Source organism: Chamaea fasciata, unplaced genomic scaffold (assembly GCF_029207755.1).
Source record: "Chamaea fasciata isolate MVZ Bird 193981 ecotype frontalis unplaced genomic scaffold, bChaFas1.0.hap1 SCAF_4, whole genome shotgun sequence".
NCBI lineage: Eukaryota > Metazoa > Chordata > Aves > Passeriformes > Sylviidae > Chamaea > Chamaea fasciata.
Genome location: NW_027094089.1, coordinates 63,465,867 through 63,489,398, shown reverse-complemented (window position 1 = coordinate 63,489,398; position 23,532 = coordinate 63,465,867). Strand labels below are relative to the sequence as shown.

The 23,532-nt window shown below is 37.4% G+C and overlaps 1 protein-coding gene across 5 annotated transcripts in view; it reads right to left on the bottom strand.

Annotated features, from left to right (window-relative positions):
• The window catches only part of PRUNE2 (prune homolog 2 with BCH domain), a 132,407-nt gene that overhangs the window by 56,454 nt on the left and 52,421 nt on the right, over positions 1-23,532 (bottom strand). For all 5 annotated transcript variants that reach the window (XM_066181794.1, XM_066181793.1, XM_066181795.1 and 2 more), the window contains one exon: positions 849-1,007. In XM_066181794.1, the coding sequence (XP_066037891.1) occupies positions 849-1,007 (159 nt within the window). The remainder of the gene's footprint in view (positions 1-848; positions 1,008-23,532) is intronic.

Here is a 23,532-nt window from a genome sequence, read left to right as displayed (position 1 = left end):
CCCAAACAGATGATGTATTATAACAGAAGATCAAGAAAAAATATTTGTTGTATGATTGGTCAGAAATTATACTATTTGACTTTTCGGTTCACTTCCTGTTAGTAACAGAAAATCTAGATAAATGTTTGGTTATTCCCTTAAGAAATCATAGTAAATTTTATGCAATAGTACTTTAGGAATGCATTTCTAGAATAAGATAATCATATTAATAAAATAAATAAATTCATTTATATTGACCTTGAAAACAATGGAGTCACTTAGCCACCTGTCCCTAAAATCACATTTTCAAGACTGAGAAAAAGGTACAAAAAGTTGCCACTGAGATAGTCTCTTCCATCTGGGGATAAATACAGTTTTTAAAAAACGGGAAGCACCTAGCTCTGGACAAATGTACACAATAGTAATGATTTGTTCTGACTTCAGAGCTTGGATCCTTTAGGAATAACATATACATGTTTGAGTCTGGTCATTACCATTAACAAGGTGTTTGGTTATCACTCATTGCCAAAGACACATTTGTGTAAATCACAATACCAACCCAAATCAAAACTAATAGGGAAAAAACCCCAAAACAACATTTTAACTGCATTGAAAAATCTTGCCTCTTTCAGTATTTCTCATAGCATTCTTCTATTAGCTTGGTCTGAAGCAATAATAAAATATCATAATCTTTCATTCTCTTACCATATAAATAATGCAGCCATTTCAAACAGCTGCTCAGTTGCTGGTCAACTGTTGCTACCTTGTGACCTTAGTTAATTAATCATCTTGATATAGACTACCTAAAAAAAACCCAACTTTTTTTTTTTTCCCAGGAAAAACATCTAATTCTTTTTCCAGGTACTTACTTGATTGCCTAGCTCTATGTTTTCTGAGTATACTGCTATTTGTTGTTTTGTTTGCTTCTCATCTGACAAGCAGCTGGCCAAAATGACAAGTACATCGAACTCATATTTATCTATGAATGCTTTCAGATCACCAATGAGACTCCTGTGTAAGATACAGTCCTGAAAAACATTGAGAAATTAAAAGAAATGTCAGCAACTTTTCTGGTTTTTTTCATCCATATATGTTATAAAAATAGCAGCAAATGTTAAAAAGCATCAGCAGGTCTAAAAGGCAAGCAAATTCCATTTCACTTGTCAAAACAACTATGTGCCTAATAAAAATCAAGAACTGGTCCCATAGCACAGTAATGAGGAACACTAAAATACCAAAAGCAGGTTTTGCCTTCTTGAATCTGCGGGTAAAATGTAATTCTTACTAGTTCCTGCTACATGCTTTTGCAACATTGCTTAAAAGCATGCCAAGCTCTAGGCTAGTGTATCCCCATGATAAAGAAACTGGGCAAAGAGGGTAGGAGACTTGCACGGATGAGCATGAAACTCCTAGTAAAACTCAAACTCAAGAAAGAAATATATGTGATGCAGAATAAGGGATAGGCCACACAGAAGGTCTCTAGGAGCATCAAGTCGCAGGGATACAGTGAGGAAGGCCAAGGCCCACTTGGAACTGAGTTTGGCAAGGGATATCAAGGACAACAAAAAGGGCTTCTACAATTTTAGCAGCAGCAAAAGAAAGGTTAGGGAAAAATGCAGGGCCACTGCTGAATCAGATGGGTGTTCTGGTGATGGAAGACACAGAGAAAGTAAAATTACTGAATGCCTTCTTTGCTTGTCTTTGCTGCTGAGACTGGCCCTCATGAGTCCCAGACCTCAGAGGTAAAGGAGAAAGGCTGGAGAAAGGAAGGCTTCCCCTTGGCTGTTGAGGGTTGTGTTAGAGATCAGCTAGGCAGACTTAACACCATAAATCCATGGGATCTGATTGGATCCACCCACAGGTGCTGAGAGAGCTGGCAGATGTTGCTCTGCTGCTCTCCATCATCTTTGAAAAATCATGGAGAACAGGAGAAGTGCCTGATGATTCAAGGAAGGCCAGTCACTCCTGTCTTTAAAAACACCAAGGAGACCTGGGAAACTACCAGCCAGCTAGCCTCACCTCAGGTCATGGAACAGATCATTCTGGAGTTCATCAAAAACTATACAGAAGACAAGAAGGTCATCAGGAACACAGGAGTAGTCAGGATGGATTCATCAAAAGCAAATCAGGTTGGACCAATCTGACAGACTTCAATGATGGGATGGCAGGATACGTCGACAAGGGGAGAGCAGTGGATGTTGACTACCTGAGCTTCAGCAAGGGTTTTGACACTGTCTCCCCTAACATCCTCACAGGTAAGCTCAGGAAATGTGGGTTAGAGGAATGGATAGTGAGGCGGGTCAAGAACTGACTGAATGGCAGAGCTCAGAGAGTCATGATAGCGGAGTCCAGCAGGAGGCCTGCAGTCAGTGGTATTCCCAAGGGATCATAGGACTAATCTTGTTTATCAGTGACCTGGAGGAAGGGATCAAATGCACCCTCAGCAAGTTTGCTGCTGACACTAAACTGGGGGCAATGGCTGATCCACCTGAAGGCTCTGCTGCCATTCCCTGGGACCTTGATCAGCTGGAGGGTTGGGCACTCAACAAGGGCAAGTGCCGGGTCCTGCACCTGGGGAGGAACAGCCCCATGTGCCAGCACAGGCTGGGGCTGACCTCCTACAGAACAGCTCTGTGGAAAAGGGCCTGGGACTCCTGGTGGATCACAAGTTATCCATGAGCCATGAGTGCCCCTGTGGCCAGGAGGGCCAATGGAATCCTTGGGGTGCATTGGGAAGACTGTGGCCAGCAGGCCGAGGGAGGTGACCCTTCCCCTCTACTCAGCCCTAGTGAGGCCACAGCTGGAGTGCTGTGCCCAGTTCTGGGCTCCTCAGCACAAGAGAGACAAGGAGCTGCTGGAGAGGGTCCTGTGGAGAGCCACAAGGATGGTCAGGGGTCTGGAGCTTCTCTCTTATGAGGAGAGACTGCAGGAGCTGGCCTGTTTGGTCTGGAGAAGCGAAGACTGGGAGTCTGTATGTATTGATCTCATCAATACATACAAATATCTCAAAGCTGGGTGTCAGGAGCATGGTGCCAGACTCTTTTCAGTGGTGCCCAAAGAAGAGATGAGGAGCCGTGACCATAAACTAAAGCACAAGAAGTTCCACCATAACTTGAGACAGGAATTCTTTACACTGAGGATGGCAGAGCTCTGGAACAGCTGCCTGGGGAACTTGTGGAGCCACCCTCTCCGGAGACATTCAAAACCCACTTAGACACATTTGTGTGTCACCTGCTCTCAGTGACCCTGCCCTGGCAGACAGGTTGGACTGGACGATCTCCAGAGGTCCTTTCCAACCCAAACAATTCTGTAATTCTGTGATACTGGTCTATTGCTACTTTTTGCATAAATCATGTTTTTTACTAGAAAAAGAAAAATACTTTATGAAATTTGTCATGCCAATATTTCATTTAAAAAATAGATGTTAAAATAATAGTATTGAGATGCAAAATCCACAGGCTAACTTAATTCTGCAGCCCTTTATACATGCCCATGATGATGTTACCTTATTGTGACACATGATTACCACAGACTGTTCCTATAGATTTCCTCGTTCCTGCTCTTGGAATTGTGCAAATCTTCAAAAAAATACACATACATGCCAACACAAACACACACACACACCAAGTAAGGACTGAGACAAAGTATTTTTATATTCCTTGTATCAAAAAATTTGCCTGCTTTCACACAAACCCCTCACCAACTACACAGGAGGTAAACTTTTATGTTTCCTATTCTCATTAATGTTAGGACTAGCCCAGTTATGTAGAAACTTGAAACATAAACCATACATCCATCTTTCTCAACTGGGAACATAATGTACAAAGTATACATGTATTTCTTCGGCCCTCACTTCTGATAACTACTGGTAAACAAAGAAATTTTATTTTCTCCTTTATGTTTCTGTTGTTTGTATTAAAATAATTTTTTGTCATCCTCTAGCCAAGACTTCTTTTGATGCTGCCAAGCTACACTGGCCTTGAATAAACAGTAGTTCCTCATGAACACAGCATAACTGTTCATGCGCAGATTCCCCTGCATCTATCTCCTACCTAATAAATTACTGTTTTGGTTACAAATACATAAACACTATTTATTAATCTATTCAAATGTGTCCATGAAATGCATCTTCCTCCTCTAAGTTAAACTTAAAACAAAAAAATCTGTTTGTCAAATGCTTTGGAAGTAGATTCCTTTCTGTGACTAGAGATGAAGTTCCCCTTTGATGTTTGCATAGCACCTAAAATGAGGTTTATGTGCAATTCACACAGATTAATGCACGAACAGTCAGCTGCCTGTTTATTGGTGGACACTCAGATGTGAAATCTGCATAGATGGTCACGGTAAGGAATGATTCTGAATATGCTCTGAATGTCCAAACCAATAAAATCTTCTGAAGACACAAGTACTGTGTAGATTAGAAACAGTTCCAAAATGTCCTTGAGCATGAAAAAGTCACCTCAATTATCCCATTCCTAATGGCAGCTGGAACAATTAAAATCTATTCAAATAAAATCTGAATTATAGCAGATTCAAAACCATCTGAAAACCCCTGATACCTCATCTAAATACCTCTAAAGTTTTTTATTTTAAACTAGTGCCAGCAACAAAATTCAGATACCCCCTTCCCAAGCATTCAAACATTCAAGTAAATAATGACAGTGGAAAACAAGTCTTAAAAACTACCAAAGACCATATATTGAAAGACATGATAGATAAACGGACTCTCCCACGAATTTGCTAACCTAAATTAACAAGCAGAACGTTGGATGTATTATAAATGCTTACAGAAAATAAAAAATGTCCTTCAGAAATTAAAAAAATGCAAATAATTTCAACAGTTAAGCTGGTACATCCCAAATTGATTACAAGCATTTAAAATATGCTGTTGATGAACAAGTATACTAGGAAATATACTGACATAGCTAGACAATGACAAAGATCAGTTAACTGGTCATTTTTATATGCTCTTTTTATTAGCATGTGCTTGCTAAATTATTAACTAATATTTACATAGTATGCAGCAGGTAAACAGCATATGGAAACATTATTAATTGTTATAATGCCCTCTAAGTTACTTATAAACAAAAAAAATGTTAGTACTATATGTACTTTAAATAATTAAAATCTAGTAGTACATATATTTTGCATAGTTAACAGCAATATACCTAGTTATTTAGTGCCATAATGTGTAATAAAATTGGGCTTTTATCTAATGCATTTAAATAGCTTCTGCTGTAACACAGCAACATGATGAACATTCTGAAATTTACAAATATTTTTTGCACCAGTTAGGTAAGCAGGATGAGAAAATCAAAGAAATCCAAAGAGTTTTGAAGGATTTTTGAACATGACCTGTTTAGTTATTGTGTATTTTTGTTGAGAAATACCATTTTATATAAGTTGTATACTACTGGGAAATTTTTCTCTGAAACTCTATTTTCTTTCTTGATTCTCAATAACCTCTTTTTAAGTTGAACAGATAATCTAACTATAAACATGGATGATCCTTGAAAAGAGGCAAAATATCCAAGAAATATCTGAAGAGAATCTGTAACTTCTCCATCACTTGCAACAGCGATTCATGAAATCAACACCAAATTACCCAAGTTACCACTGCAAGTATACATTACACACACTTCTGACTCTTCTAAACTAACTGTGTCAATATTAACCTGACCAAATTAAGAACAAACCGTCTCTTTTGTTCTTCACACTTCTCACATGGGGAGCACAATATGGCTTTTGTCAGAGGTGCTCCATCATTTTGGCTCAAGGAAACTGTCAGTACAGTTTGGGATTCGTTATTCATGGGCAGATACCCTGATGGGTCTAATGAAGCCTTTCTGCTGACAACTCATTTGCTAAAAATACCCAACCGTCATAAAATATAAATGAAGGATATCATATCCCATTACAATTTTCACAACTGATGCAATTATCACAATACAGAAGTCATACATACTGCTACATACTGCATTCTCTTAATATTTCATGGTTAGTACTTCTGCATTCCAGTTTATTTCTATGTGATCACTGATAAAACTTTATGACATACTTAAATTGCAATATAATAGGGTAAGCACCAATGATACAGCACACATGCAGAGCTAACAGTCTGTGTGCCATTTGTTGTAAATCCAGCTAATTATGAGAAGCCCCCTCCTTTATTTAAAAAAAAAAAAAAAATTAAAAAGGCAAAAAAGAGTGCAGAAAAATACTTAGTTTTTTACAAAAAGTTTTCAGGTCACTAAAAATTTAAAGAACAGTATAAACAGTGTGATGTTTACAAGACTCCAGAAACACAGATGAGTAGTTGTTATTTCACCCCCTTTTTTTTTTCTTTTAATCAACACCACTGGTAAAGATGCTCGATTAAAAATCACTTTTCTGTAAGGAAAGACTGCATTTTTCCATTGTGCATTTTCATGTACCAAACAGCAGCTCTTCTGCACTGATATTTATCAGTCTTCTGGAAAGAACAAAAATAGCAGCAAATTCTGCTTTCTTTATGTGTACAGTTTCCAAAGACAAAAAAGGTATTAGGTCCTCAACTAAAGAGTAGGAGAATGAGCATCTTTAAGATTTGTTATCTTGCTCTATGACAACCCCAGTCACACATTTAACTTTAGGCATTCCAAACTTACGTTGGGAAGAATTTGAACTGGAAATACTATAGCATTGTGGAATGCTCATATCGAATAATGCAACGAGTGCCTGTTTAGCACTCACACCCCTTGGTACTGATGAAGGCTGTGGTTTGTACAGTCTATTATTTTCATTAAATGCAGAGTAACTAAAAAAAAAAAAAAAAGCGAAGAAAAAAGAATTCCTCTTTAACTTAAAAAATTTAGCATGCTTTGTTCAATGAAAGCATGTGGACACAAGTTCATAATGGAAAGAGTGCCTTTTCTACAGCATTGGTGCATTTCATCATAGTGTCTTAGCAATGTCCATTCTTTATGAATTCAGATTTGCAGCTAAACAGGTTTTACTCACATTTGATACAGGCACAAGTTCTGTATATTCAAATTCAGGCTTGCCCATTTTAACCTGCGATTAAGTAGAACTTATAAAGATTTACATGTTTTTTTGTGTATTTAGCACATGATTTCTGGGCAAGACTATGAAATCTCAATTCATTCATAAAACTTGAGGTACAAAAATCTTACTCAGCTACACTGCCAAACTGCAGTTTCATTATTCCCCATTCAGAACTAGCTGAGGCAGCTCTGAATTTAGCAACTGGGGTACAGCATCCTCATGGTATCCTAAAAGACATTATCATATACATATAACATAAGAATATCATCATGGTCCATTTGGCTTAAAATATTCTTCCTAGAGTTGTAACACCTGCTTCTAGTGTCTATCACAGTCACCGAGGTATGGAACACAAATCCTTACCCATAAGCAATACGGCTCCCCATGAGTGCTGAGGTGTACAACTAACTCTCTGAAATACAACAGTCAGAAATGTTCCCCGGTGTCAGTGGGGTTTGTGCACATGTACTCAAAAAACGTAGCAGATCAGAAGGGCTGGAGATGAAGTCCTGTTAGGGCACTGACACTGCTGCACAACATAAACATTGAGTACATAGCCTGAAGACATTAACAAACATAGGTACACTCCTGTGTATCTAATAATAATATTAGATTGCTGTGACCTCAATATCTAGAAGAAAAAAAAATGTTTTGCAGCAGTACAGGAATCAGAGAACACCAAAGTACATCATGTAGTCTGGTATAGAAGTGAAAATACTCATTTATTTCCATCTCTAAGGGAAGAAATTCTAAGTGCTTGTAATTTGTCTCATTGTTAGTGGATGTCTTCTGTAATAGGAAAACTGTCACTGATAAAGCTGCCAATTTTGAGTATTTCTGGTAGTTGAAGGGCAAATACTTTGGAGTGGCTAAAAAAACAAAATACATTAAAATAGACAGCTGTAATTTTCAAGTTTAAAGGCTTAAATGACACCTCCTTTTTCATATGTGTCTTTAAAACTCTGCCTCTGTAAAATAAGTAAAGGGACCAAATAGAAAACTTGCAATCACAGCAGTATGACTTTTGCCCCAAGGAGAGAAGTATAGAGAAATGTAGTATATTGAAATGTACTCCCTCCAGATAATTTTAAAGGTTGAAGCAAATAGGAACATGCTTTCTTGGACAAAAATACATGGAAAGGATAGTCTTTTATTTCGAAACCACAGGTATACAAAGCCTAAAAGTAAAGGCAACTGCTTATGCACCATATTTATAAGCAAGGATCCCCTATAGAAAATATGCACGAAATGTGTACTAAATTAAAATAAATGTCTTCATACATGGCATAGTTTATATAATCTAACAATTATTTACCTCAAAAATTTATAGGAGAAAAAGAAGCATTGCTTTTTATTAATCAATAAGCCATGTGGTCATAGCCTACAATACACATTTTTATTTTCCTTTATATTATTCTGTTTTCTGATTCTGGTTTAAGAACTTCTATCTGATTTTTCCATAGCTTGTAAATCAATTAAAAAATACTGAAAAAGACACAACCTATTACTTCAGTTACAAGGTTCATTTAGTCACATACAATATTTGATTTCACTGTTGACTGATTAGCAAGTGGTAACAAGCAAAAGGCTGAATTGACAGAGTGATGAATGAAAACATAAGAAACATCACAACCATACATATACTGACCAGGAGCTGTCTCTTTTAGCCAGATAAGTCTCAGGTGTAAGGTTATACATAATAATTCATACCTTACAAAATAATCCCCATGCAAACATGATAATGCAAAAACACATTTCTGGCTGTCAAGAAAATTTCTGGCAAAATTAATCAACCATTCATCCATTCAGGCTCTTTGCATATCCTTTTGTCAAAGAGGGAATACTAAGAGATTTCTTTCCTCTTTCACACAATGGTTTGTAAAATCCATCAAGCCTGAGCTGATTTATTGAACTGTCTGTTAGCTCAGCAGTGTAACTATAGCAAATGAACTGGTAACTTCTTTAAAAACAGCAGTGATTCAACAGTATCTGGTTTATTTGATTCATTCTAACTTGAGATTAGCAATTTCTTAAAGGCACTGACTTGCGTTTTTTGGTAGTTCTATCTGCAATTTTATACCAGCATTTTTTGTTTGTACTGCCCTACATCTTTAATATTACGTTTTCAGATTTGACAAAGGCATTTTTTTATTTATAACTGATGTTAGACTCTACCTAAATCTTCGTATCTTCACAACAGCAAGTGTGCTTCTGCTGCTACTCAATAGAGCTTTCAAATTTAAATACAGTACTGCTGTGTACTATTATGTGAGCCATCTCACTTATTAGGCTATGAACACTGAAAACTAATTACCCCCACCTATTTCTTTAATTACACAGACAACTTTACATGCATATTCAACTGTTTTTGTATTTATCTATTCTCATCACTAGTAATAAGAATTGTTATAAAAAGTAGTTAAGGCACAAAAGACAGAGATATGCCAAGCCATTTGAAGCACATGGATTTTATTGCTACGCATCGTCCATTGAACCCCATGAAGCACATTCATCACTCACTAGCTTTGCATTTTTCTTCATAAAGATATATGACCTTTGCCTATTAGATTTCATTAGCAGGGCACCATACAAGGCTCGTCTGCAGATGACAGGATAGAAAGCTAAACAACCTCGCCTGAAGGATTTGTGAGAACAAGCCCATCTTCAATCTTTGTCCCTGGGAGGCACTTCTAACACCTGCCAACCACAGCACTATCATCAGAAAAACATTTAGAGATTTATCTTCAGGCTGGTGATTATAAGAGATAATTTGTTTGGAGTATGGATAAAGTTGGTCTAGCATAAACAAACTACAAGCTCAAATTATACAATGAACCTCATTAACTATTGATTTAACCATTGCAAATCCATGAACAAATGTTGTATCAAAATGTTACTTCTCTATGAAAATACAATCAAAAAAGAAACCAACCAAAATGCCAAAGCAGGCTGGCAGGCTGTTCTTAGTGCACTTCTCATGTTTGCAGTTCAAACTGAAAATGGAGACTTGCTTTGTCATAACATCGACAACACTATACTATTGCCATTTTCCCTTAACATGGAGTTTTGTCTGTTCTTTGGCAAGAAGTGCTAGATCTTTTCAGTTGCTGCCACTATAGAGGGATGAAAATGTTTTCTCTCCTAGTTTCAGGAACACTCCTTTTCTTCGGAAACAGCAAGACTAGATGTACCATTAAAAACACATTCAATAGTAAGAAGCTGGAAGTATTATAAATGGATGCCACCACAGGCAGACAGTCTGAAAAACTATACATTCATTGATACCTTCTATATTACAGATATCACACATATCCTACGTTCCATAACAGGAAAAAAAACTTTTCCTAATCTTTGAAAATTATTGTAACACACGCTAAAAATAAACCCCCAGTCTTCAGGCAACTAATACAGCTGTATTAGTCCTGAGGTCTATTTTTGACGGAGAAAGGTTAGGGTTTTTTTCCTTCTTTTCTAATGCAATGGCATTCAGGCCTGTCCCCTCTTTGGTAATAGAGAGAAAAAATGCTGCCAAACTTCCTGTTGCAATCCAAAGAGAAGAGACAGAAAATGTTGGTGGAATATGGCCTAGAAGAATTCCATTGCACCATATCAGACAGTAACACAATTCCTTAATACTTGTATCCTGAGAGCTCATTTGTGTACAGAAGGTAGAAGGAAACCTGCAGTACCTCCTACACTCTGGCATTCTAAACAAATCATTTAGTGTGACTTGCACTTAATAACAAAATATCCACACTTTTAACACTATTACTGTAGAAACAGCAAAAATCTTTTGGAAGGAACTTAAAAACTTTCAGGCAAAACATTCAAAAGGAGAAGAAACTGTGCAAATATTTTCATGGGATGACATTATCTCCCATTAATAATTGCTTCTGGATGGGAATGGTATTAAATGTGAAATTAATAGTTTTTCAATTAAAAAAACAAAGGCAAAATGACAAAATCTGCTGGGGATGACAGTCTTAAAACCTTCCTCACGCAGCAACACAGCCATTCAAAGTTACAAGGCAATTTTAGTTTTTTCTTTTACTTTTTACCTTTTATTTCCTCTGTTAGATTTACTTTGCTAATTTATGTACTCAACTCTCAATGTCACTTCAGGAATAGACCATGGTTATTTTATTATTAAAGCCATTTCACTCCATGTATATAGACAAGAAAATGATGTTGCAAGATAACAGATAGAAAATTAAAAATAATCAGCTGATAATAACAGAAGAGCCATTTGTACAGGATTCGGTTCTACCACTTCTAATATATTGTAAGTTGTTAATATGTCAGTTTTGGATTGTTTCACCAAATCTCAGTACTTGGTGAAGCTTTCTCTTTCATCTAGCTATATCTTCTGTCTTTCTAAGGCAGCTGTTTGATTCCTCACAGTCTTTAGACCGCAAATAATTTTTCTCAAAAATTTTACTTCTTCCATTCATGCTCCTGACTCCCAAATACTATTTTCTCCTACAAGTTTTCTTCTTCCAGGGCTGAAAATTCTTGACTAACGTAATTTTTTACTTTCACTATTATTTATCATAGACACTCTTGCTCCCACTTTCAACTTCTCCTTCTCCTTCCTATTACCCCAGATTTCTCTAAATGCAAAATACAGTTTCACATTGAGGCACAATGCTCTCTAATTGTACTTCAGTCTTTTTTATACTTTTATCCTTTCATTCACAACAAAAGTTCTCTTTCAGTACAACAGATCCATGTTTTTGAAAATCCCTACTCTAAACAGGTTCTCTTCATGTGGGAAAATACAAACAGCAATTATTACCTTTAGATGTTGAATTTGCAAGCCTGAACAAATAAGCCAATTCAGAATTCCACAAACTAGAAGTTAATGGAAATCATCTCACTGACTTCACAGGACTTGGCACATGCCACTAATTTGCACATTAGAATTCACCCAGTTACAATAGACAGATGATATCTACAGTATTGCTTAGGCACTCAAGTTCAGCAAAAGACCCTTCCAGGAAGTAGAAGTTCCCTGCTAAGCATGTTAGTATTTTAGAAATATATTTTCAATTATTTTGATTAAATCACTTTTGCACTGTATGCTAAATCACTGGCACTTTGGTTGACCACCCACAGTGCCTTGTCAATATAGAGCAACTGTCTGGAATACAACTGAAGATGAAAGAGAATTAATCTTCTATTCACTCAGTTTATCTCTCTGCTGTGGGAAGGTGAACATCTTCCTCCAAAACACATGAACAAATAAAGTTCAATGTATTACCAAAGCAACTGACTTTAGTTTCATCTGCAATGAGACTGAACTAGGAACTAGAAATTGGACTGTACACTGAACTTCTCCACCAAAAAAAAATCCCAGACAAATAAGAGTAGCAATTCAGTTTCTTGTAATTCATTTAAGTTTCCTATGGCTTCTTCTAATAAGCACTTACAGTTATGCAAACAAAATGCCTTTAGCAACTCATTTGTTAAACAGTCAGTTCCTTCAGAAGAGAGGAGTCATTACCAGCACAAGCAAAAAAAGGATAAAACAAAGTTCTTTGCAGAAGCCTGCCAGGGGACTCACACTTGGTTACACCCGGCTGAAGTCACCCTTGTCTCTGTTTTACAGTAACTAACAGAGCAGCTTTACCACTGAAATGGTTTTATTTCCTGAGAACCAAATACAAGCTTCCTGTAAGACTGGTTTTGGGCTTACAGGACCAAGTTCTCCAGCATAACTGCTGTCTTCAGGTGGTATCCTTCAGAAAGTTGTTCTTTGCTTTCTCACTTGACAAATAAAAGTGGAAAACGAGATGCAAAGCAAAACAGTACCCTAAAATCAATCTGGCGTTAACCACTGTGAGACACAGGACTGCTTTGGTGATACTGGCACGTAAATGCAGTTAAACAACCACCCCCAAGAACTGGAATATCTTTCATATTGTTCTAGGCTTACTTGACACTTAAGTTAAATATTGGATGTTTAAAAAAATTGTAACTAGGAGTATGCCAAAATGGAAAAAAGTTTGCTTTTTTTTTTTCTGAAGAACAATAATGCAGGGATTCTGTTGGGGTCAGTAAACAAAAATGTGCTTTAATATTTAAGTTTACAGGTGAAGTGGCATGCAAAACCTTTTTTTTCAGTATGTTCAGCAGCCAGGTCAATTAGTTTCCATAATCTTCAGCTATATCAGTACAGACCCTGAAGCATAACACGATTCTCAAATGGGCTTTACCAACTTACTGGCAATTCCACTGGGTCCACTAGTGAATCCAGCTAGTACAACTGGCTCTCCTCACACCATTACAGCATTCTGCCATGAGCTTAAACCTTGAGCCAAGTCTAAACACGTGCTTACTCTCTGCTTCATGACTGCAGTCATTCATTGCGACTGAAGCATCTTTCTAACACACTAAGAAACAGGTACTTAGCAACTTCAAAGCAAAAATTCATCCAAATAAGCAAGCAGCCTATTTACTTGCTTTTGTACTGCTTCCCATTGACTTCACTGGTACCTGTTGCTAATTTGAGGCTTCAAAATTAAGGTTTTGAATGAAATTTTTATCATGTTGAATTTCTGTTGCCTGGACATTGAAGGAAATGAAATAAAGACAGGGTGATCAAACTGGTAATATACTTTACGTAAAATGTGCTTAAAATGTATTCAAATCTTACTGAACTCAGGGATTTCTTACTGAAGTAATCCATGGAAGTAAAACAGAAACCTTACTAATTAGGCTGTACCCAAGGCTTTCTATCCTGCTGGCTCATTTTTAGAATTCTCACTTCAAACTCTGTGAAACTGATGTCTTTTAATTCAGAGCCTTATTTATTTTCTGAAAATATCGTTAAAAACATTAACATGTAAATGAGAAAGCCAGGCTCCAAGTAGCAAGTCTTCTTTCTAAACACTTAAAAAATCTGTATAGAATGACACAAGGGCTTTACCTGTGCTACACTGTGCTTTGGAAGACCATCTATTGCTGAGTGCTAAAGAGAAGTATGTAGTGGAATGCATAATATATTATCAGAACCATGTAGTAGATGCTAAGTAGTAAAGAAAAGGCTCTTTTAACATTGTGCACATTAAACAGTGCATCTACTACATTAATCTAGTTTCAGTCTCTTGCAATTCTGTTAAGAATAAACAGCAGTAACACAGACTTACAGTTCTTTCAAGTGAATACACCTGTCTCATAATCCTTAGAAAGACATAACTTTAAACATCCAAACTGCAAGACACAATGGTCCAGAGCTAAAATAACATAAAAGGCATTGACTTACCTCTCTTTACAGTGAACCACAAGCCCTGCTATTCCTCCCTCAAACAAAAGAAACTGACCATAGTTCTGCTGTACTCTTCAGCTTACACATTCCTTCCCCCAGGAAGAAGAGGGGGAGTGATGAGAGGAAACAGTACAAGTCACAGAATTCTTTGCCAGATCTTTTAGCAAACAGCTGCTTACAGGTATCAGGGAAGACAGGATATGATAAAGAAATTGAGGGCAGATACAAGGAAAAGGACAAAAAGAAGGTACCCATATATTTGGCACATACCAGAGTAATACAGAGAATTCTCTATTATGTAGAGCTCATTGAGTAAAATACTGAAAAATACAAAACAGAAGAAGAAATAGGAAACTAAGTATGCACAATAACAAGTATTATGTTTTCTTGAGTACGAGCATTACCAACAAAGGGTGCAGACAAGAAGTCTTGATTAAAAGATGTTTAAATCTGATTAAATCTTTCTTTTTCACCCAGCAGATGGTGCCCTTGCAGCATCCGTGAACATGCTAAGCGAATCTGCGCCTCTGTCTACTGACACAGACACGTAACAAGGTCATTCTGTGTGTTCTCATACCTGGTTCTGAAGGGACCGTTTAGCTGTATCACTAACACTTGAACTGTTCTTAAAAAGATGAGACTTCTCAGACAGTTCTTAGCATACATATTTTTCAAAATCTCATTAGAAGTCTGACTAATTTTAGTAGCAGCATGATCTACAGGCCATACCTACCCCTACGGCAGCTGGTATCCGCTGCGGTATATGGCTCTGTGAGCAGGAGAATGACAGTTTGGCATCAATTAGGAGAGCACACAAACTCTTAGAAAACACTGGAGATTTATTTTGTTGCCTGAAACATGGTTTCTAACCTGGAAATACTTCATCTCTGCAGAGATGTGTATTTCTCCCACAGTGGTGGAGAAAGCTTTGCAGCTGTTCAGGTGAATGTGTTCCTGTTTCTCTGCTGACATTTAAACTCGAGGATACACAACATTCTTCATAGCTTGATTGGCACACAGAAGTAAAATGTGCATTCAGTGTTAATCTCCTAGTCTATTACTACTGTCTTTCATAATCTACATATATTTTACAAAATTCTTTAGTAAGAAAGGCTGTCAGAGCAAATGATGCATCAAATTCAAACAGGCCATCAAGATTGCTAATGGATTTTAATAGCAGCTATTACAGCATAATGGTATTTTCCCAACAGCTGTTTGTTTATAAAATTTTCAGTTTACAAGACCTTTATGTCCAATCCCAGGAGACATCCATCAATTCATTTATAATCATTTGGTTCAACCTACATGTAAATGCTGTCTTATTTGCACTGGGTGTGATTCGGTACGTATAGAAGACATGAACAACCACCACAGCAATGAAAATGCTGGGGAACTTTACAAACCAAACTAATTAGTGTGTACCTTTTGACTTTAGCAGCAAATTAAGTGTTTTACATATTTCTTTCTTCCCACTCTTGAACAGCTCATTGTAACTAAGGAAGAGCTGTCGGGATTACAGCCTATTTTATGTCCCAAACTGACATATGACTATTTGTTTAGTTCCATGTAGCTACAGCTGTTCAAGATTTCAAAACACAGCACATAACTGGGCATAACTGGAGCAACTGGCCAGCAGACAATGGCTCAATGTGGCCTGCAGAAGTATGGAGAAGCATCAGAGGAAAAACATCTTGCAGGCTTACAAAGTTAGATCTGATCTGGAAAACCTACCAAAAAAGCATGACTAAGATTTTTTCCCAGATTTGTGATAGTTTGGTTTGGTTTGGTTTTTTATTTGGGGATGTTTTTTGGTTGATTGGTTGGGGTATTTTAGTGTATGAGCAAGTGTTTTTGATATCTATTAGACATAAAACCAGGAAGAAATAGAAAATTAGGACCCTGCCATGCTTTTTCCATTGAGTAATACTCAGAGCTGAACTGTGTAAAATGAGTAGGATTTTTAAAAATTATTCAGAAGATAACTAGTAATGGGAGCTAATTATGAACTGAGGAAAGAGAAATTGATAAATTTATTGAATGAGATTTTTTGATGTTGCACACTTAGAGATGGCTGTTAGTCCATCTCTCTTCCTGATTCTGAAGCTGCCTATATAAATTTCTGAGTAACAGTTAATGCTGAAGTCTGCATAAATGCCTTTTAATATATGTACTAATCGGTAAGTTTTTTCTAGAAACATCTAGGCCTAAATAATTTTGCTTCCACGGTGCTAGCAAATACCCTACTAGCAACAAACAGCAGAGAATTTTTGAAGATACAGGACAAGAAAAACCACACACTTCACCTTAAACAATGCCCTTTTTAGACAGCAGATGGCTCCAATTTTCCACAAAAACCACTATGACTAAAATTTTCAGTCAGGACTCTCAATTCCATCATACAAGAGTAGAGGAGTTGCAATGCAGTAAGAAGGATACGGATAAACAAGCCGTTAAGTGGTTGCTGTTTGTGAGCAGTGTTAAGTAAACACCTTAAAAACCAGCAGTCTTCATCCATACAAGTCCTGCATAATTAGCTTATAGTAAATGTCAATTACAGCAGGCTCTGTAGATTCAGATTCTACCTCCATGCCTGCTAATCTCTGTAGTCTGATATGCACTAAAACTTCTCAAGCAATCAGGAAAATTACTAAAAGAAGAGTTGTTTTTTTCTTGAAATGCCTTGACATTTACGGTGCTTTACATGGAGATACACCACCTATTTTCCTCATAGTCATTTCAATACCATGCCATGATTTACCATTACTAGTTGGTTTACTCTGATTTTTCACATCCATTCTGCACAGCAGAGTTATTAGCAGCAATTTTCAGGGCAGAAGAGTAATTAAAAAGTTGTTTTGTTTTTCTCTTAAGACATATGGTCTAAGGACCAAGAGAGGTCTCATGTGTATTAAGAGAGTTATGGTCAGATCTATGGACATGCAGCTGATATGAGGAAAGCAATTAGAAAACACAACCTAAATACGATCAACTGAAAAAAAAAAGTACTTTCTATATCTAAATCAATACTATAGAAGAGCTGGGCTTAACAGAAAACCACCAATGAGATTAGACTGCAGAATTCACAACTGATATTTATAAACCAGCTGGCCAGAACTGTGGGGGACAATAAAAGGAGTTTTTTCAAATACACTAATGGCAATACACAATGTAAAAGTAACATTGCCCTACTGCAGGATGAGGATGGTTATCTCACAAACAGAGACAGAGACAAGGCAGAGGTGTTTAATGCATTCTTTGCCTCTGTCGTCAACACAGATGATTGACCAAGGGTGTCTCAGTGCCCTGAACTGGAGGATCACGACTGCAAGAACAATGAATTCCCAAAGGATCTTGAAATTGTGAGGGACCTGTTGCTCCAGCTGGACCCCTACCAATCTATGTGTCCTGATGGGATTCATCCAATATTTCTCAAAGAGCTGCTGTCATTGCAAATCCTCTCTCAGTGATTTTTGATCAGTGAGTTTTGGGAACCCAGACAGGTCCCAGCTGACCTGGGATTTTCAAGACCAAGAAGGAGGACCCTGGAAAATACAGGCCTGTCAGTCTCACTTCATCGGCAGGTAAAGTTATGGAGAAGATTACTCTGGGGGTATTGAAAAACACCTGAAGGACAACACAGTCTTTGGTCACAGCCAGCATGGCTTCATGAGAGAAGCTACTTTATCAAACTTGATTTCCTTTCATAACAAGGTAACACACCTAGTTGATCGAGTGATGCCAGTTGATGTGATCCTCTTGGATTTCAGTGGATCTTCCAATACTGTCTCTCACAGGATCATTCTGGACAAAATATGCAGCCGACAGCTGGATAAACACATCACGGATGACTAGGCAACTGGCCCATGGGTCAGGCATGGGGGGTTACAGTGAATAGGGTGACATCAGACTGGGGCTGGTGGGGTTCCACAGGGCTCCATCATTGCCCCTGTGTTCTTCAGCATCTTCATAAATTACTTGAATGCAGAACTGGAAGGAATACTCAGCAAGCTCCCAGGAAACAAAAAACTGGGACGACTTGTGCACTCTCTCAAAAGCAGGGAGGCCCTGCAGAGAGGCCCTGACAAATCAGAGGTCTGGGCAATCACCAACCATATGAAGTTCAACAAGAGAAAGTGCCAGATTCTGCACCAGGGGTGGGGCAACCCTGGATGTATGGACAGACTGGGAAATGAGATGCTGGAGAGCAGTGCCATGGAAAGAGACCTGGGGGTCCTGGTCAGTAGCAAGTTGAACATGAGTCAGCAGTGCCTGGGCAGCCAGGAGGGCCAACCCTGTCCTGGGGGGGATCAGGCACAGCATCACCAGCCAGGCAAGGAAGGGGATTGTACTGCTCTGCTCTGAGCTAGGGCAGCCTCGCCTTGAGTGCTGGGGGCAGGTTTGGGTGCCATAATACTTATATGGATATAAAGGTATTGGAGAGCATCCAAAGGAGGGTAACAAGTATGGTGAAAGGCCTTGAGGTGAAGCTGTATGAAGAGTGGCTGAGGTCATTTGGGTCTGTTCTGCCTGGAGGACACCAAGGGAAGACCTCACTGCAGTTACAACTTCCTCATATGAAGAACAGGAGGGGCAGGCACTGATCTCTTCCCTGTGCTGACCAGTGACAGGGTCCAAGAGAACAGCCTGGAGTTGTGTCCGGTGGAAAGTTTACATTGGATATTAGGAAAGGTTCTTCCCCCAGAGAGTGACTGGGCACTGGAACACGCTCCCCAGAGCAGTGGTCACAGCACCTGCCTGAGACAGTTCAAAACACATTCGGACAATGTTCTCAGGCACACGGGGTAACTCTTGGGGATGTCCTGTGCAGCGCCAGGAGCTGAACCCACTGATCCTTTTGGGTGCCTTCCAATTCAGCATATTCTGTGATTCTGTGATAAAAAATAGATGCATCACCTAAAGCCTGACTCTGATTACTCATAACTCACAGGCATCATACTGGAAAGAGACTACTTTCTGATGGGAGAGTTACTTGTTGAGAACAAGCACTGATACTTTGGAGAGGTCTACGCATAAAAACTTAAGGAAAAAATACCGATTCAAAATGGTATTTCTGCTGTTTGTATGGTGACCATATGCCAATGAATATGACACTGATTATCTTTGATTGGTTTTCACTGAGAAATACACAAATATGTGGAAGAACTATTACCTACATGCTAGTTCTGGAACTCTAAGAAACTATTTGGATTTGAGCCTCTATGGACACAGCATAGTTTAATTTTACTGGATGCCATAGAAATGAGCGTTGTCTTAACTTGTCTTAAAAGTGCAGTGTATGTCCAAGTACCTTCACTGTAGTATGCCATAAGCTTCCCAATGTCTTAATTTTTCTTTGTCTCATCTATGATTTTCCCAGAAGGCTTGTTCAAGTACTTTGCAATAAGTGAGACATATTCTGAGATATCCTCACAAGTGGTCTCTGCATTAGCAAGTTAGCAAAGATTACAGAGTCTTCCAGCCTACCTGTCTTGGGTTGGCATGACACCACAGTGACTGGTGAATTCTCCACCTTTAGTCAAAAGGAAATGTCAAGTGAAGCAAAAAATATGACAAGAAGGCTTAGGAAATCTAAAAAAAGGGTGTGACGGGAGATGAAAGACCAGCCCTCTCCACCAAGATTTCTTTCAAAATTTTAATAGCTTTTCAAAGTGAGAAACCGAAAAGGTACTAACTTTTACTACCTAAAAGTTAGTAAAGGCAGCATTCAGACTTGAGGTCTCTACTCCTGTTTACTGATAGAGCTGCTTGTGGAAATAAATTTGTTTTTTAAAAAATCTAATGTATATGTATTTTTACTGCATATGCACTGAATATTTTATATACACTGTATATAAACTCTACATATACTGAATTGTTCATATTTCCAGTGCCCATATGCATACATAGATTTTTAAGATAATATATTTCTACATAAACACAGGCACACACTACTGCTTAGGCATTTCAATTCAAGTTCATCCAACACTGCCAGTAAGTAAGTATTCAGGAAATTAAGACTTTAAAAACACTGTAATTCAGAACACTGTTTAGTCATATAATAAACTGTGGTTCAGCAAGTTTATTTAGGTTAGAGATATTACAATAAAATATTCTAAAAGTAATGAAAAGCAACAGAACACTAACAAATTTCTGGTAATTTTTAATTTTAAAAGTCTGGGTAAAGGAAAAACTATAATATATTCTAGAGTTTATTGCCTCAAACTCACCTAAATGATATCACTGTTATGGAAAAGCACAGCAGTAGCCACAGAAGTGAATGTTTTGTAAACAGTCAAAGAAATTCAAAGCTAGGTAAATAGATATAAAAACAACTTGTGAGTTCTTAAATACTTTCTTCATAATGTTTTCCTTGCACACTTGTAGTAACTTAGTAGCTACTCTCTCAGTTCTGCCGGAGCCATGCTAAACACAGTATGTGCATTTGTCTTTATAACAAGTATTCTGGCTGATGTACTTCACCAAGTGTTATGTTCACACAATTTTGGTTTTAAGGTACAGCCATGCTCTGACACAACCACAGTAGAAACCAAGTAGTGCCTGCAACAGAAACTGTGTTGCAACCAGGTTTTGGATGATATAATACTCAGCCATCTCAATTACTCAAAGAAGTTAGAAGACTTTTTCTTTTAGTTTAAATTGCAATTTTGAAGAACTCTGAGTACTTAATTCCTGCCACTATTACATGCTTTCCATACGATCTCAAACGTATTCTGCATTCTCCAACCCCTGTACCATGCTGAACTAAGGAAATGTCAGTTGAATAATAAAACTAAGAGATTCAAAACAGAAACTGAAGATATAAAGTATCTGAGAGATGACTACTCAAAAGAAATTTTCAGCTCTTCAATATCTATAACTCATCAGCTTACTTTCTGAATAGTTTTCTGTACAATAAATGAAGGGAAGGGAGGGGGAGCCAATGTTCTTTGGAGTTCTCCTTGCATGTTCCTTGTACTTTCATTGTTGACCAGAATAGTATCCAAATATATCATACTATATACATATAAAAATGCTATCTCTTCCATATACAATACATAATATTACCTTATTCTTCTGTACAGTGCATTATGCTTCCTTGTACTATTGAACAAATACTGCACTAATATTGAACAAATGCTGACACTGATGAGTAAAATAAGAATTACGTGGATACTCATAGACAAGAAGATTAAGAGAACACTGATTTTTTTTTTTTGGCTCAATTAATAAATCTTTGCATGATCTGTCAAGATTCATAATGATCCATAAGAACAATATTTCAAAGAACTAGCATGAAAATTGTATATTATGTGATACTCCTCCAGAGTTTTTATGTCATTTATATATATCTACTCCAAATGTTTTGCCTCAATAGTAAAGAATTTGTCTATTTCACAGTGGGAAATATATGTAAAATAAAATCTAACACAAAATTTCTAAGAAGGCCAAACAGATGCAAAGCTGGAGCAGAAAAACATAATGCATTACCTGTTATGATTAACTGGGAGCCTGTTTCTAAAAGGAACAGACAACTTCAACATTTTTTAACACAAACTAAATATAATCCCTGTTGCCACCAAGTCAGCTAGCACATATTTCTGTGCCTTGTTTCTGCACGTTTCTGCTAAATCCTCCTCCTCCTTATTTTTACTAATCAAACTATGCATATTTAATTCTTAGAAACTACTCCCAAGCTGTCGAATGAGTAGGAGGTAAACTACCTCTGCTTTCATCAAGTTTAGCAACTTAATTTTATTGGTACTAGGCATTATTTTAAGAGGGACACAAGCACAGCTACCTAGTAATCCTGGTAACACACAAACCTCATCTTCATGGAACTTAAAAATGCTGAGTAAACATTTTTTACATTCATCTCTCAAACAAATCTTTGTCCTGTGTTCTCACCAAAAAAATGACCTCTTTTATGTATCAATGGAATTTACAACATCTAATAACTGCCTGTCCACACACTAGGTCAGATTCTGATTTCAACTGTATCTCAGAAGATAAGAAAAAATGGTTTCAAATGAGTTAATGTAAGTCACTGGAGATAATTTACACTGGAGAAATACTAATACCAATGCACTGAAGAGATACCAATCTATCTAACTAGATATTTTTTCAGACAGAATGAGTTTCCATGTCTTTCACGCTTCTATTTTTTTTTCTATATTACTTGAAGAATTGTTACTAGTGATTTACTTCACACACATTAATGGAGAAAATGTTTCCAGAGCAAGACATTTCACCAGAGAATGCAAAACAATGTCTAGAATCCTAATAAACACCGTTATGTCTGAAATATCTCAGTAGTGACTTGGGCTCAGATTTATTGTACAGTTCATCAACTTCTCAGCATGCTGGATAATGAATGTTTCATTTACATTGCTAATTGCCAAGCCATGGTTCCTTCAACCTTTAACCCTTACGCCTTATCACATTATCACCATATGTCAATATAATTGCATTCAACATTCCAGGCAACTAACTTCTTTGTGAGGTCAAGAGATTCTCTTTTTTAAAGCTTTACCAGTGGGATATCTTTAAAACTACCAAGAAAACCAGTAGTATATAGACAGTGGGAAGCTTAGGCCATGTTTTTCTTAAGGAGAACTGCTTCCATCTTCTGATCCATAATAAGTTCTTTTCTGTTAAAATCACCATTTGCCCACTGTAACTAAATCACGCATGGTTCTGTGAAGAGCTTCACCTTTACTGTCTGTAATTATAAAACACTATTAATAAGCCCTAATAGGAAACACCTTCTCTATCTGCTTGTGCTTTTAAATCTGTGGAATTGTGCAGTTATTTCCATATCTTGATCTTCATTCTGCATTGTCCCAAAAATTAAAATATTTTACCGTAGGTACCATTCAAGATGCTGTCTTGGGCTATGTCTCTGTCATAAAAGCATTACCACTCATTGCTTACACTTATATTTTCCCTCAATTGAAACTGGGCTGTATCTCAACCCTAGAATATGTTAACTCATTTTGCACCTGAAAACTGCTTTTTTGTTGTTGTTGACTTTCACCAGGAATGCTTCTTTCATCAATGAAACTTACATTGTCAATTGCAAAGTTTAAGCCAAATCGTACAGAGAATAAGCTGCTGCAGAAAAGATTTTACTACTGAGTGTAACTGAATCAGTTTTACGGCTTGTATATGGTCAAACTTAAGAGAGAAATGTACTCCTAGTTGGTAACAGTTACATCAGCAGAGACTCTAGCATTTCTCCATTT